The sequence below is a fragment of the Arvicola amphibius genome, chromosome 2 (genome assembly GCF_903992535.2).
Source record: "Arvicola amphibius chromosome 2, mArvAmp1.2, whole genome shotgun sequence".
Taxonomy (NCBI): Eukaryota; Metazoa; Chordata; class Mammalia; order Rodentia; family Cricetidae; genus Arvicola; species Arvicola amphibius.
This window is the reverse complement of record NC_052048.2, coordinates 136038499-136054209: the sequence shown is the minus strand read 5'-3', so window position 1 is coordinate 136054209 and position 15711 is coordinate 136038499. Positions and strand designations below refer to the sequence as shown.

The window sequence follows — 15711 nt, the reverse complement described above, 5'->3', positions numbered from 1 at the left end:
TGAACAGGTTTTATATGTGTTTTACATAGAAGAGGAAAGTTATATATTTTAACTCAGGTCTCCAAGAAAAGAGAAGCAACAAGACTGTGACTTGAACACAGATCTGTTTGCAAAGGTGCCCTGTTATCTGGTCAGAGCCTGGCACTTGCAAGCTTCAGGAACAGATCTCCCTGCCCATCTGTAAACAGGGGAGCGGGTTCCCTGTCTGGACACACACCTTAATCTCTCCATTCTCTCCAGCTGAAAAGCCTCCCCCCGACCTTACTCAGACTAAAACTTTGAAAATCAGAAACCATCCCCTTCTGAAGACACCCCAGACTCTTTCCTCTTCTCTTTACCTCAGCTACCCACAGCAATCTCTTTCTTTGTGTAGGACTCTTGGGAAGTTTATCTGCTACTCTACCCTCCCTCATCTCTGCATCATGTACACATTCCTTTAGAATTATATGTGACGGCAGGAGGGTGTTTATTACCCCACAGCATCACAGGTTTCCCCTACCCTTTCCATTCCTACACCCCTCAGACTAACATAGAGTATGATAGATAGTTGTCAATGAATGTTTATTGCATTAAATATAAGAACCCATCAATTGTCTGAAAATGTTGGTAGCTCATTGCCTTCAGTTCACCTGGACCATTTGGATTTTAGAATTGAAAACCTGTAGGGAAGGTTTTCAACTACAGCCAAACCAGGCTGATTAGTCGCCTACGGTGTGTGCTTGAGCCATTTCAAGGTCCAGACACACACTTTGGGAACAGGTCCCCTGCAGACTGAAGTCTGACTTGGTTAAAGGGATGAAATATTTATTTGGAAGGTTGACTTTTCTCTACTCATTTTGGAAGTTAGCAATCCAGGCCGGGCTTGTTCTTGGGAATTTGCAACACTTGTGAGAGTCTCCAGGGCATCAGGAAAGGCCAGAGAGGTGGAGCTAAGCTCGTGGCCATAGGATGGGATCCTGATTGCATCCATGGAGGAACATGGAGCCATAGGAGCTACCAGCAAAGGGAGGGAGTCACCATATTCTGCTTGTCACATCATTGTCACCCCCAAAGAGCCTTTCCCAGGCAGCCCCTTCTCACCGTTCTGCTGTTTTTCTCCCGCCTTGTCACCCTTGGGGTTCTTCGCCTTGTTTGTACGGGCTCCATTGACTTGACCTTTTGTTTCTCCCGATGTCTTCTTCTCAGCTTTGCCTTGTTCAGTTTGGCTTTGGGCTTCCATTTCCTTTTGTTTTTCCTCAGCAGCCAGGCGAGCCTTCTCTTCAGCTTCCTTCTTGGCTTTCTCTTCTGCATCCAGAGCAATGAGGAAAGAGAAAGAGAGGTCTACCATTAGGACAATGACCTTTTTGGAAAAATAATCAACAACAGTGTTCATGGGAAACTAGTACAATAAAATGACCTAAGGGGTCAATTGAGAGTGTTGGATATATTCTTGATTAACTCAAGTCAGACTGACACGTGTGTTTAGCATATCAATAAGACAGATCGTGTCTGCAAGCAGTGAGTTGGGAGGGGGGCCTGGAGAACATAATAATGGCAATGGAACCGAGATTGCAAGCTGTTCTTACTGCTGATAACCTCTAGCAAATGTGCCCTCATGCAAGATACTCTGCTCAGCAGTCTTCAAAGGTTGTTTCTGATCATCCTGAAAACTAGTTTGTAACCCTGTTTTATGGGTATGAAAATTAAGACTAAGAGACATGATCACACTTCCCCCAACCACAGTAAGACACATATATGTTACAGACACACATGTGTGTATATATATATATATATATATATATATATATTTATATATGTATATATATGGTATTTTTATATATGTATATATAAATGTACATGGTGTTTTATATGTATATATGGTATTTTACATTATATATGTATATATACACTATATATACACACACACATATATGTGGTATTTTATGAGGTTTGCTTAGAATATACATAGAACCTAAACATTAACAACTGAGTATGGAACAAAAATTTGGGGAAATAACCATCATTAGAAGACTACAAACTTAAGCCAGAGTTTGTGAATTTGAAACTAGGAAGAGGTAGGCTAAACCTCATAAAACTAAAAGCAAGGCGCCCCCCCCCAATCCCAAGGTATTCAACTCTCCTCAGAATGAGGGGGAGCCTTCAGTTTGGTCAGAAATCTGCTCTGGGTCGTCCCATTGACTGATTATCCATATTATTTCTAACACAGTTGACTGATTATGTGCTTAATGAAAATACAGTGTAAGTGCATACTTATATCAAATATTTATGAAAAGATTGACTCATTCATGCAGCTGGTACTTGCTGAGCAGCTATATTGTCAAGAACAATTTTAGAAACTGGGGATATGACATCAAGCATGACAGAACCATGGAGAACCTTATAATTGAGTAAACAAATGGCTAAGTTTGAATGTTGAAGGCTTATTGGACAAACTGGATACAGATAGGACAAGATGGAACACAGTCAGCACAGGGCAAGAGGTGGTTTTAAACAGAGGTGTGGAGAAGCTTTACTTGAGAAGATAGAACTTGACCAAGGCCTCAGTGATGAGAAGCCGAATGAAAATCATATGTGGAGGCCATACGAGGAACATGCTCCTTGTGTTCGTGGATGTTGAACTGGTCCCTGAGATTTGTCAAGGAGTTAGTCATAGACAAAGTGCTCAAATGACCAAGTACAGGTACAGATCAGATCATGGAGGCTGGAGGGCATAACAGGTCCGGACTCTAGAGAACAGCACATAAGAAGAACCCCTAAAACAGCCAAACCCCTTGTAAGTTCTAGGGGTTTGCCCCACAGAGCTCACTCTAAAGATAGTCCCGACATTATCAACCTCCTCTAGGAAAAGCATTACTGCATTTTTTCCTACGGATAAGTGAAAAACTCCTCACCTCCCATTACCAGGTGCCTTTGTCTTCTTCCCCTTGGGCTCGTGTTGGTCTTTGAACTGTTCTCATTCCGTATGATTGCTTTAATCTAGTGAGCCCCAGAGAGCTGGTGCATCTGATGTTTTCCTTTGTGTTAGCTGCTAAAGCACTCCAAGTCCTGTTTCTGGCCTAGTTTGGTGGGTTCACACAGCTCTATGACATGCATTTTTGTGGCTGTTCATGATGCCTAACTTTATTTTTACTTTCTAGGCCCTTCTCCTTGTTTATTCCAGGGGTCTTCTCTAACATGGCACGGCGTTTTTACTCATAATTTCACTGATTCAGCAATCCATCCATCTGATAACTCATCCATTCTCTCATCCAAATCTAAGACCTGGCCTCATCTCAAGCAAATTTAATCAGATTCTGAAAGGAAAGGGATCAGGATAGAATATCTCAAATGTTTCCTGGGCAATTTTGGCACAGGGCAAGTATTGAGAAGCTCTGATGTCAAGTCTATTAGCCTTGTTATAATATTCTTCCCCTCAACAAGATGCGTTTACAAATGACAGTGAAAGGGTATAAAGTATTTCTTTACAAATAACAATCATATCCATACCTAGCACTATACAACTTCTGACTTCCACAAAAATGTAAACGAAAATGTGGAAGAATGCACTTAAAAAGATGTTGGGTAGACATGCCAAGCACAGGGATTGGGGGGGGGGGGTCCCTAGGACATTCATTCAGGCTTCCTTATATCCCTAGGTGTTTTGAGGATAGGGTAAATATCACACCCATTACTGTTTGGCATAATGCATAGCATACATCATGTGCTCCTGAAGGTTTTGATAAAGCCATGAGATGCTGCTTATGCACATGATTTACAGGAACTATTAGTGTAACCTAGCACCTTAGACTGATACAACACCCAAGCATACAGACTCTCTGGTCCTATTCTGAAAGTAACGTTGTGCAAACATTACATTCCTTAACATAAAATAAATAAAAATAAAATAAAATAACATAAAATAAAGTAAAAAGATGACTTTTTTTTCCTGTTATACTCATAGATCAGTGAAACTTTTTCCTGAGCATTGTGGAATAAATACAGAATCCACCGTCAGACAATGTACAGAGAGTGAAAGACCTTGGAACACTCAGCCCCTAAATGGGATGTCTCCATCATATCCCTCCACTCAGGGCTCAGGGAAACTAGCAGAAGAGGAGCCAGAAAGAGCATAAGAGGCAGAGGGGACGGAGGACACCAAGGACACAAAACCCTCTAAATCGACATGATCAGTGCACATATGAATTCACAGAGACCGAGGCTGCATGCACAGGGCACACAGTCTGCCCCAGGTTCTCTGCATATGTATTATGGCTTCCAGTTTAGTGTTTTATGGGACTCCTGAATGCATGAACAATTGGGTCTCTGATGTTGGTTCCTTTGTTTGTTTTGCCCAACCCCAATGTGACAGCTTTTGTTTTATCATATTCTATTTGATTTTGTTATATTTTTTTAAAAGATGACTGTATTTATTAGACAGAGGGAAACAGAACCAAGGAGAGGAAGTCATTTATATTTAGAACACACTATCAGAGAAGATTAGCTATGGCCACCTTCAGGGATCATTATTGCATTACTGAGTGCATGGCAAACTTCCAACACTCAAAAGATCTCCAAGTTGAAAAGATTTAAATAAAACTGGAAGCTGTTAAATTGCACTTTACTATGGAAGATCATACAATATTATCGTAGGAAGAAAAACTCGTGTGACAACAGAGTCAGATCAATTTTTCATGGGAGATGTAGAATAACAACTGAGAAGACGAGGGAACATTCCTGATGCAAACCCGTATTTGCTCAAGTGTAGCTGACATAGAAAAGTTATTTTAAGTTAACAAACAATAGCTCTTTTTAAAACACGATCCAATCAGCTATGAGCCTATCCCACAGTATGAATCCCTTCTGTGCAAACACCTTCAAGTAAATTCTCACAATGGCCCCACAATGTGCTATTCACCCCACAATGCTCTATTCTCTGACTTGTGTGTGTGTCATCAGCCACAGAGTATACAAAGAGCTGCTAGTGATGACAGAGAGACAACAGCAAACACATGGAACACTAAAGTCATATCTGCACAAGGTTGACTACTTTCCAACTGCAATCAGATTCCTTTATATGCTTAGGGTGAATTTACTGGTATAGACACCATCGGTCGACAGCAAGACCAGGTCAAGTGAGACACTATCAGTCTGTACAGACCGCATGTTCCAGGAATGGCATGGATACAAGGAAGTCATTTATTAGGTCCTAGAAGTAGACTCCTTGGTATCCCAAGGCTTCCTGACATGTAGGCTATAAGTTTTATGATCTGTATTCTGCTGCTCCTCTTTCATCCTATTTGGGTTGATGTGATATGAAAATAAGCAATGGAAGGCACCTCAAGAGTTTGGGTGTGCCAGAGTCCTTGAGATCTGTAAATCATGCTATTCCCACAAGCTCTGGGGCTGCTCACACTGAATGCCCATATGATCTCAAAAATGTACTTGAGTCTTTATTCAATGTTCTCTGTAAAGAATGACCTTATAGATTCCTTAATGGAAATGCCACTGGGCTACTTAGCCCTTTATGTACTCTGAGCTTCTGACTTATACATTAGAGATAGAGAGATGGGGGAACAGGATGGGAATAGGAACATTAGATAAGAGATAGGATTTATATATATAAAATCTCTCAATTGTGCTCCATACAGAAACAAGGAGGGCACTGAGGGCCCCTAAGAGCTCAGAAGGTGTCCTTTTTAACAGCTTCCTATGTACACTAGCTGATGGAAAATGTCAATCAATCGCAAAAATTCAAAGCTGATTGACTGACACAAAAATGTGTCAATTGTATATAATGAAATTGCAAAGCTTCTTGCTAAAATAGAAATAAATGTTAAAGATAAAAACTGAGCACTTATTTATAAATAATGTGCTGGACTGGAAAGTTGGCTCAGTGGCTCCCAGGGCACCGTATGTTAGCCTACCAGCACCTCTAATTCCAGTTTGAGGGAACCTGATTCTCTCTTATGATCTTTGAGGGCATCAGGAACACACACAGTACAAACATATATACACAGGCAAAACACTCTTGTACAAAAGTAAATCAATGAAATTTTTTTTTTTTTGGTTTTTCGAGACAGGGTTCTCTGTGGCATGAAATTTTTAAAAGTGTGAAGTTAAGCTGAGTGGGAAAACACCATTCAAATCAGTAGACTGAGAACTTCATAGTTTTCAACAACAGTTGAGTGCTGATAAGCAAGCAAAAATGAATGTCTCAGCAAGTGTGGAGAATCCTATGTGACACACTATCTCATTGACTGAGACTCACTGTCCAATAAAGAAACGATGCTTTTGAGAGAGTAGACGCAGGTGGTAGAACTAGAGACTCAGCAAGGCAAAGGGCACATGACAGACAAGGGCTGGGCACATGATAGACAAGGGCTGGGCACATGACAGACAGGGCTGGGCACATGACAGACAAGGGCTGGGCACATGACAGACGAGGACTGGGTACATGACAGTCTAGGGCTGGGCAGAAATGGCAGGACACTTTGACACCTAAAATATTATCCTTAATATGTAAAAATTATTATGACTCAACAATAAGATTGTGGCTACCCTAATGGGGAATGGCAGTAGAGAGAAATGGGCAGTTTCACTGTTATTGCATCTGAGGGAGAAAATTTGATTTAAAAAAAGGCCATGAAGGAATTTAGCATAAAAAAATTTAAAGTTCTTATTTCTGTTGTCAGAAGAATCCCATATATTTTTTTTGAACTTTCATGTTGATAACTTTATTACACGCATCAATGACTTGGAACCCTAACACTTAGTAATGGAGGAATATCTCGATGATTGTATCCCAGACATTACATCAGACTATTCAGCATCAACAAAAAATAAATGTCCAAGGTATGAGAAAATAGAATGTAAGTGTCATTGCATTATAAAACTGATTTCTATCTGTATACACAGCTGAGCAAAACTAGATTGGTTCAAAGCACCGGCAAGAGTTACTGACATCTAGATAGGGTAAAAAGAATTGATTCTCTTCTTCACATATTTTTAAACAGTACAGCATTTATGATCCACACACATTATTCCATTAGCAGGAAATTAACATGCAAAAAGTATTAAATACTGGGTGGAAATTAATAAATATAGATTATAAATATCAATTATTATACCCTTAAAGTTTAAGGTGGAAATGATGTTTGACCCAGAAAACTACACAAAGTGTTGATTAAATTTTTCCTAACTAACATAGATTCTACAGAACTTTGTAATTCAGCCTGAATAACATAACCTAAACTTTATCTCATTTTCTAACAATATGTGTTCAAATGCCCATAGAAGGCAACTTTTCTCAAAATTAGAGTTCTTTGAGGTAATAATAATAATAATAATAATAATAATTAATAAATTCAATGAGAAAAAAAGCCTGGGATCATTTATCCAAACGGACCATTACCAACGTAACTGCAAAGCAGATTTCTCCTTCACATCAGCCAGTCTGTGAACACACAACTCTGAGACGGAAAGTGTGAGTTGTGTTGAGTTGACCTGTCACAACCAGTGTTTTAACACTGCTACACACAGCCAGGCTTCCTCTCCACCGCGTTTAAACAGCAGCTCCTTCTTGCCAAGCACCACGTGAGCCAGTTCTGTTCCCAGTGCTTTCTATATGTTCTTCAGTTTAGTTCAGTTGGTGATAACTCTGAAATGTACAGGACTGTGTCCAGAATGGAGTCTCAAGGAATGTGCAAGTTGGGATTCAAGTCTTCATTTCTCTGATAACTAACTATGCCCTCCATAACCAAACTACGAGCACCTAAATATAACCAAGGGGCTGAGCCTTGTTCTTTTTGCTTTGGTGTGTGCTGCAGGAAGGTTTACAACTAGTAACTACCCGCCTACTGGGGTGTAGCCTGATAGACTATTTACCCAGATGCAGAAGCGCATCTGGCCCTTCTCTGCGCCCCCTGGGCTTCTTTTCTTGGGTTGGGTTTTGTTCTGGATTGCATCTTAAGCCATCGTTCAAGCAGAAAATCCTGATCTGTAAGTTTTACCCCTTAATAAATGCCTGTATATTTCTTAGTTCTGAGCTAGTGTGGGATTCCTTTTTTAAGCGTCCGATCTCTCAACCATCAGGTGTGCACATTGTTTTCTTTCTTTTGTGTGTATGCATTTGTGTGTGTATGTGTGTTTTCCTTAAGTGTTATGCCACCTTTTTTTTTTACCCCCAAGGCAGGGTCTTTCACTGGTCTACAGCTTTTTATGTGGGATAGGCTAGCTGGGCAGTGAATTCAAGTGAGCAGCCTGTCTCTGCTGTGTACCGCGCCCCCATCTGCACTCTATGCGCTGGAATCCAGTTCGCAAGCTTTGGGCAAGGGGCTGGAGGTTGAGGAAACACACGCAGAGACAGACCAACACACGGACCTCTAATTGTGGGTATAAAAATCCCTCTTTAATAACACCCTGGAGGATTAAATACCCTGCAGTCAATGGCCAACAGGTGAAAATCCCATCCTCTGATCCTCTAGGCTAGGCACAGCTTCTAGTAACTTCAATTAGAAGGCTCTATACAGGGAAGAGCAGCTGAATGCCAGGACTCAATTGGTCCCAACATGTCTCTTCTTCCCCATCACTGGAATTACACATACATACCACTGTTCAGGCTCATTTATAAGTGTGTTACTCTGTAAGCTATCCCCTTCATCTCTCCTGCACCCATCTCTAATATCGTCAGACACATCCCAGCATCCTTCCAATTCTACCTACTGAAGGTCTTCCTGAAGGCCCCACCCAAGCACAGTTAGGGACAAGTCCTTTCACACTTCTTAAAATACTTCCTGTGTCCCTAGCTGCAAAGCTAGGGCATTTTAAAACGATGAGGTGTTTACCGTCCCTTTGAAAGGACACTATCTAATGTTTCCCCAGGTGATTAGTTCAGAAGGTAATTTCAGTAACAAAGGTAATTGCAAGCAAATGATTTTGAATGACCTCTTTAAATTGTGTTTTGTCAAAAATTGGATGTCCAAGTGTAATGATCATGGGAGAGTGTTCTTTTGATGGTGCAGTAGCCTGCCAACAGGGAGGGTTTAAATGCTTGATGCATTTGAATGGTCCCCGAGTGCTTAAAATTAAAATATACAGCAGCTGTCGGCGCCCACCATAGCTCAGGGTGCAACACCTGTCCCCAAATGAGAGTATTTCAGTTATGTCCCAAGAACACCATAAATCTAAGCCTCTTGCCTTACCTGCACCGGTTTTTGCAGTATTTTGCTGGCAAGTCAGTGTTGGGCCCTTGAAACAACCCTGCAGAGTGCTTCTCTCCACCCAGTGTGGGGACCACGGAACCTACTGCTAGGACTTAAGAGTTAGTTGTCCCCTGGCTTACGTGCATCAAAACACCAGACCTGAATTTAAATGTTGATTGGAAGTGAGGAGATAATGAGGACTTGACCACACCTTGAGGGTGAGACCCCTACAATGACTTTAATTGGGATATAGGCATAGAGATTCAAGTTTGCACACTGGCTCTGTCTCTTCATGTGATGTCTTCCACCATGAAGCAAGCAGACCAGATGCTAACATCATTCTCTTGATTTTTTGTAAATTACTGAGTATCAAATATTTGCCTACAGTGATAGAGAACACCCCAAGACACCAACCATCCTACCTTCATTCCACAGTGCTGAGCAGGCAGAGTGCCAGCTCAGGTGTTGTTTGAGGACACAGTCTCAACAACCTTGGCTGCTCCCAGGGTTTGGGGCTCAGGGATGTTGATAATAAGTACAAGATCTTCACTGAATTCTTACTCAGCCTTTGTATCAAACTCTAACACAGTTCTTAACCTTGCTAATGCTGTGACCCTTTAATACAGTTCCTCATACTGTGGTGTCCCCCAACCATACAATTATTTTTGTTGCTACTTCATAACTGTAACTTTGCTGCTGTTATTAATCATAATGCAAATATTTAATGCAGACTATCTGATATGTGACCCCTGTGCAAGGGTTGTTTGACCCCAAAAGGGTCATGACACACAGGTTGAGAACTACTGCTCTAACATAAGTGCCCTTCCTATGAACCCAGAGTATAGGGAATTCCATAACAGCCCTTGGCCCTGGGCATGGAGTCTAGAACATAGATGGCATACAATAGGTGCCAGCAGACACTGAGTGCCATTGAAGGTTCACCTCTGCAAGGCCGCTGCAATCAGCCCAATTACTGAGCATTAAGAGCCATTTCCCATGTGTGGCCCTCCCTGAGATCTGGCATCACAGATCCATGTGCTTCCTGTGTGCATGGGACCCTCCACCTAAACAGTGTGATCATGTCATAGGTGCCATCATGCTCAGTAATACAAACAAATGGGAACATATGAATTAAGCCCCAAGAAGCATGGATTTTCATATTTTTCTGTGCGTAATAGCAAGAGTCACAGCTTTTCCGGTTTGAACTTTGAGGAGATTTGCTTCAGGAAATCTCAGTGTACTTACACATTATTATCACCTCAAAACAATGAGCAAACAACATCAGTTCAGAGTTGGAAAACCCTGAACTTGACAGGATGTTTAAAGTTCCTGGAAGGAAACTAAAGTTCCTCATACCCTAACACGAGAGGCAGGCAGCTGTTGACAGGGCTTTACCTAGGCAAATGAGGACTGAGAGGCTTTACCACTGTGGTAGCTGTCATGAAATGTAATACAAGGTAATGTAGTAGAGACCAGGAAATACCAATCGTAAGCCTGTAGAACTTCACACTGGAAAACGGTTTAGCTGTGCTACACAAAGACACAGGGAAGAGATTCTTGGAGGTCTGCCACATTCTGCCATGCATTGGACAGAGCGAGAATTGGCAGATGGAAGTACCCAGCGTTCAGCACCTCCAGTCCCTGGAGCAAAGTGCTTCACTTGAAAGGCCTGCAAATCACAGAAGGCAGCCACTTGTTTTGGAAGTGGATATGGAGTTTGTCTGGAAAATTCTAGAAGAAGATTCTTCCTGAAGAGCACATTACCTTTGGGCACCTTGGCCCGCCACCGCTCCCGATTGATGTGCACCACCTCAGTCCAAGTGGCTTTAAAACTCTTGTAGTCAACAGGGATGACAGAATTGTTGATGGGAGCGCTTCCTTCTGACCCAGAACTCTTGACACCTGATCGCTTTGCATCTGAGGAGTTGATGCTGTTCAAACTGGAGAACAAAAGAAATCATATCGAAGATGAGTTGGCGCCAGAGTCTGCAGCATGCAGGCAGTGAGAAAGCCCACAAAAGACTGGGTAGTATTTGCTGAGTTGCCATCATGATACCCCAGGGCCCTGAGCCTTGTGAAGCCGCAGTTTTACATATAAGACAGGTAGGAAATTCTAAGCTTTAGAAGAAAAAAAATACAAACACTGCATCTTCGTGTGTGTCACAGTATTCTTTATGTCTGTCTGTGCTGACTGGGCATTCTCTCTTTTGGTACCCAGAATCCCCTGACATGTATTTGTTCTATTCTGTTCTTTGAAATGAACTAATTTAAACTTGGGGTTTTATTTGCTTCATGATCCATCTACTTGCTTCCACACTGATCATCTTTCCAATTTACCCAGCAAACTGGTCCCTTTTCTCCAGCTCTACCCTTCTGGAATCAAGATCCCTCTAATTCTATAATTATTAAATTGTATTTGTTTGTTTGTTTGTTTAAATGCACATGCCAGGGCACACATGATGAAGTCAGAGGATAATATCCAGGAAGTGTTTTCTTCTTTGATCATGTGAGTCTTGGGGATCAAACTTGGATCATCAGGCTTGATGACATACTTGAGCCATTTTATTGGCCTTCAGAATCCTTCTAATCTGGGTTCCCCAAGCTCAGAGAAAGCAATGATTCCTTTATATGTCTTAGGGATGGTGGATGACCAGACCATGCCAAAGATCTAATTTTAAATTAACTCTATTTTGTGCTTTAACCACGGGATATGTTGCAAATACCAGAAGGTAGCATTCTTCTGATGAAGTATTGTATGTTCTGAAGTAGCTATACCAGTTAGTGCCGTAAATCAGATATGAAAATGATAATGAAGGGTAGGTTACTCGAGTTCTCTCTAGCCTGTTCCCAAAGAGATAAGAAAGGATGTATGATGGAGGATTCTCATTGGCTAATAAACAAACTGCCTTGGCCAGCCCTTAGGTGGGTGGAGTACACAGAACAGGAAAAAGGAAGTGAGGTAGATGGCTCAGACAATTGCCCTGCCTCTCCTCTCTGAGCCAGTCGCCATGAAGCCAGCCACCAGGACAGACATGCTGAATCTTTCCTGGTAAGACACCACTTTGTGGTGTTACACAGATTATTCGATACGGGTTAGTCAAGATGTGAGTAAGAGGCTGAAAATAATGGGCCAGGCAGTGTTTAAAAGAATACAGTTTCCGTGTAATTATTTTGGGGTATAAGCTAGCCGGTGGCTGGGAGCCGGGCGGCGGGAAGCTGGCCCACAGCTCCTCACTACAGATGTAGACCTATTAAGGGCTTCTGTTCTTGTCAGTTAGCCTCTTCAATGTGGGCTTATTCATCTTAAGCAACTTTGAGTTCCTCCTTCTTTGCTTTCTCCCTATTTACTTGTTTCCCTGCTCATTCCTTCTCATACTTTAAAATCAATTCTACTTACATCTTTTATAACAAAGCTCAAGGCTTTGCAAAGATGTGGAGATGAGCTGTCCTTACAATGGGTTTAGCGACAGCTACTAATCATGCTAGGAACAGTGAAGTAGTGATGGTGGTGGTGGTGGTGGTGGTGGTCTTTTGTTGTTGGTGGTGGTGGTAGTGTTTTGTTGTTGTTGGTGGTGGTGGTATTTTGTTGTTGTTGGTGGTGGTGGTGTTTTGTTGTTGTTGTTGGTGGTGGTGTTGTGGTGGTGGTGTTTTGTTGGTGTTGGTGTTGTTGTTGGTGGTGTTTTGTTGTTGTTGTTGGTGGTGTTTTGTTGTTGTTGGTGGTGGTGGTGGTGGTAGTGGTGGTGGTGTTTTGTTGTTGTTGTTGTTGGTGGTGGTGGTGTTTTGTTGGTGTTGTTGTTTTTGTTGTTGTTGGTGGTGGTGTTTTGTTGTTGTTGTTGGTGGTGGTGGTGGTGGTAGTGGTGGTAGGATTTTGTTGGTGTTGGTGTTGGTGGTGATGGTGGTGGTGTTTTGTTGTTGTTGGTGGTGGTGATGGTGGTAGAGTTGGTGATAGGGGCAGTTGTGGCCATAGCAGTGGTAGTGATGATGGCAGTACTAAGATAATGGTGGTAGCAAGAACAGAGGTGACAGCAGCTGTAGTAACAGAATCAGCAGTGTCAATAAAGACTAAATGCCAGCTTTACAGTAGCCAACACTTCTACCATGACAGGTCTTCCAATGATCTTATAAATACTGAATAATTCAATTAACCTGTGAGCACTATAATCTTATTTTCTCAAATGAGTAACCGGAGTGTGATAGGAAAATCGTCTCAACGAGGGATTATCTAGATCAAGTTTATCAGTTTGCATATTGGTGGATCATTATCTTGATTACATTAATTGAAGCAGGAAGATCAAGCCCACCTCGGGATTTCCATGGGTTTGGGTCCTGGACTGTATAAAAGAGGAAAAAACAAAGTGGGTGTAAATAAATGTAAATTGGTTCTCTTTGCCCTTGAGTATGGGTGTGACTAGCTGCTTCAAATTCCTACCCTGACTTCCCCACAATGAAAGACTATAACCAGGAATTATAAGCTGAATAAACTCTCCCTTCCAGTTGCCTTTGTCTGTGTTTTTATCACAGCCTCGGGGAAAGAAACTAGGGCACTGAGCTGATTTATGTGAGACTATACAGGTCAATAAGCTGTGGAGTCAGGGCAGTAAGCGTGAACTCTGGCTGGAGAGTCTGACCTCTTACCCTTCTACATTTGATATCCTTATGCTTTGTGCTGTGATCCCCAGCACGAGAAAACACTTAAGTTTGAGGTGCTTTGTTATATTGTTTTTAAAATCTGTAGTCCTCTTTCCTCCTGAATAGAAATGAAAGTCAGCCTCACTTCTGCTAAGAACTCTGATCAAAAGCGTGACCATCTGCAGAATCAGGAACAAGGGCTTTCTGCACCACAGAACTGTACTGATCAGTGCTTCTGGAAACAAAGGCTTCAGAGAGCGGGGCATCCAACTCTGCCCTTGGGCCACCTGTTATGCGGCAGCCTAGCAAGCATAGAGGGTATCATTCTAAATCCTCTGAAAGAAAGAAGGGGGCAGACATGTCTCCTGTAAGAAGCAAGAGAGGTACAGCTCATTGTGATACCACACATCCCCCAACAAGAGAATGCTATCACCACCCAGCTCTCAAACTTCCCCACTGACCTTGAGCGCCTCTGGCCGGTCCCACCAGTCTGGGAGGTTTCATCGATTAATGGACTCACAATCTTCTCAGTCATATCCGTGAGCACAGTAAAGGTGGGTTCCACAATGAAGTCAATAAAACCTACAGAGAAGCAGCAGTGGCTCAGATAACAGGGATCAGTCCTGGTTTTTCACTAGAAACCAATTACCCTTTTCTTCACCAATCCACCAAACAAAGAAAACAACACCTTTACACGGGAGCTCCAAATCAGGCAAGAACTAGTTGGTCTCATTCTTATTAAATGTCACGAGACAATTTCATTTCCCCTATATAATTCCCTTAGGACTTTTCAATCAGTGATTCAATTGAAAGCTTAAAAATACAATTTAACACCTGCTATATAATAAACAATGTGATGTGTTTTATTAAAGGTTGAAGACAAATAATGCAAACCACTAGTCCTCAAAGAATTTATAGGTAAAATTTAATGGGGACAAAAATGAGCCCTAGAGTTTCTGCAGGGCCAAAGGAGAAGCCCAGATAAAGGTTCTTAGGAAAGAAATAGAAGAGGAGATGTTTTGCTCTTATAGAGACCAGTGAACAGTTATGTGGAGTTTTGTGTTTCAGCCAAGCTCTCAAGGATGGGTGTTAAGAACCGTGAGGCTATTCACTCTGGACAGAGGGACTTTCAGAGGTGGAAAAGTATGCAGATGATGTCTGTGCAACCACTGGGGTGAGAGAAATGCTCTGAACTTTGAAGAAACATTCGGGGAGGCCAGTTATCCACAGTTATGTCAGGGAATGGAAGCTCTTGAGGTTTAGAACCTGAGAATTACTGGGCTGGCCTGACCAAATCTGCAAAGCTTTGTGATGATAGATTTAAATGAGCTTTGATCCAGTCCATGCAGCAAGAGGCATGGAAAGGCAGTGAGGAGGAAAGACAGAGAGTGGGAAAACCTTGCAAGGAGCTATTGCAGCTGCTCAAACAGAAGATAAGAACCTGAGAACCAGAGCTGTTTTACACTGGGCACCAAAAGCAAACATAGTACAGCACAGGAGGCAGCACTGCTCTAGAGGCTCTAGCAACAAAGGCGAAGAAATGAGAGGAGACAGAGGATGAGCTGCGAGCTGCTGACCTGAAATACAGGAGGCAGAATCGAATGGGAAGGTACAAGAAAGGACTAGAAACTTCATTAGGATCATTACTGCAATAAAGCTTTTAAAGATGGGCATACTGGAAAGAGCGCAAAAGCTGGCTTAGAGTGATTGTTTTAACTTGAAAACAAAAAAACGACCAAACAAACAAATAAAACAAAACAAAACCATTAACAACAACAAGAGAGAAAGAAAGAAAACTAGATGAGTATTGGCGACACATTGAGTGAACACAGCACACTCATTGGCACTAACAGGGATGGAGTAAGTCGTCCACAGCCACACATAAGGAAGGAGACAAACACCC

At 42.0% G+C, this 15711-nt stretch overlaps 1 protein-coding gene across 2 annotated transcripts in view; it reads right to left on the bottom strand.

Moving 5' to 3' along the window:
* Nucleotides 1-15711, bottom strand: part of Pde1c (phosphodiesterase 1C) — a 446197-nt gene that overhangs the window by 60051 nt on the left and 370435 nt on the right. For both annotated transcript variants that reach the window (XM_038319212.1, XM_038319213.1), the window contains 3 exons: nucleotides 14270-14390; nucleotides 10944-11119; nucleotides 1081-1284 (listed from right to left, as the gene is read on the bottom strand). In XM_038319212.1, coding sequence (XP_038175140.1) covers nucleotides 1081-1284; nucleotides 10944-11119; nucleotides 14270-14390 — 501 coding nt within the window. The remainder of the gene's footprint in view (nucleotides 1-1080; nucleotides 1285-10943; nucleotides 11120-14269; nucleotides 14391-15711) is intronic.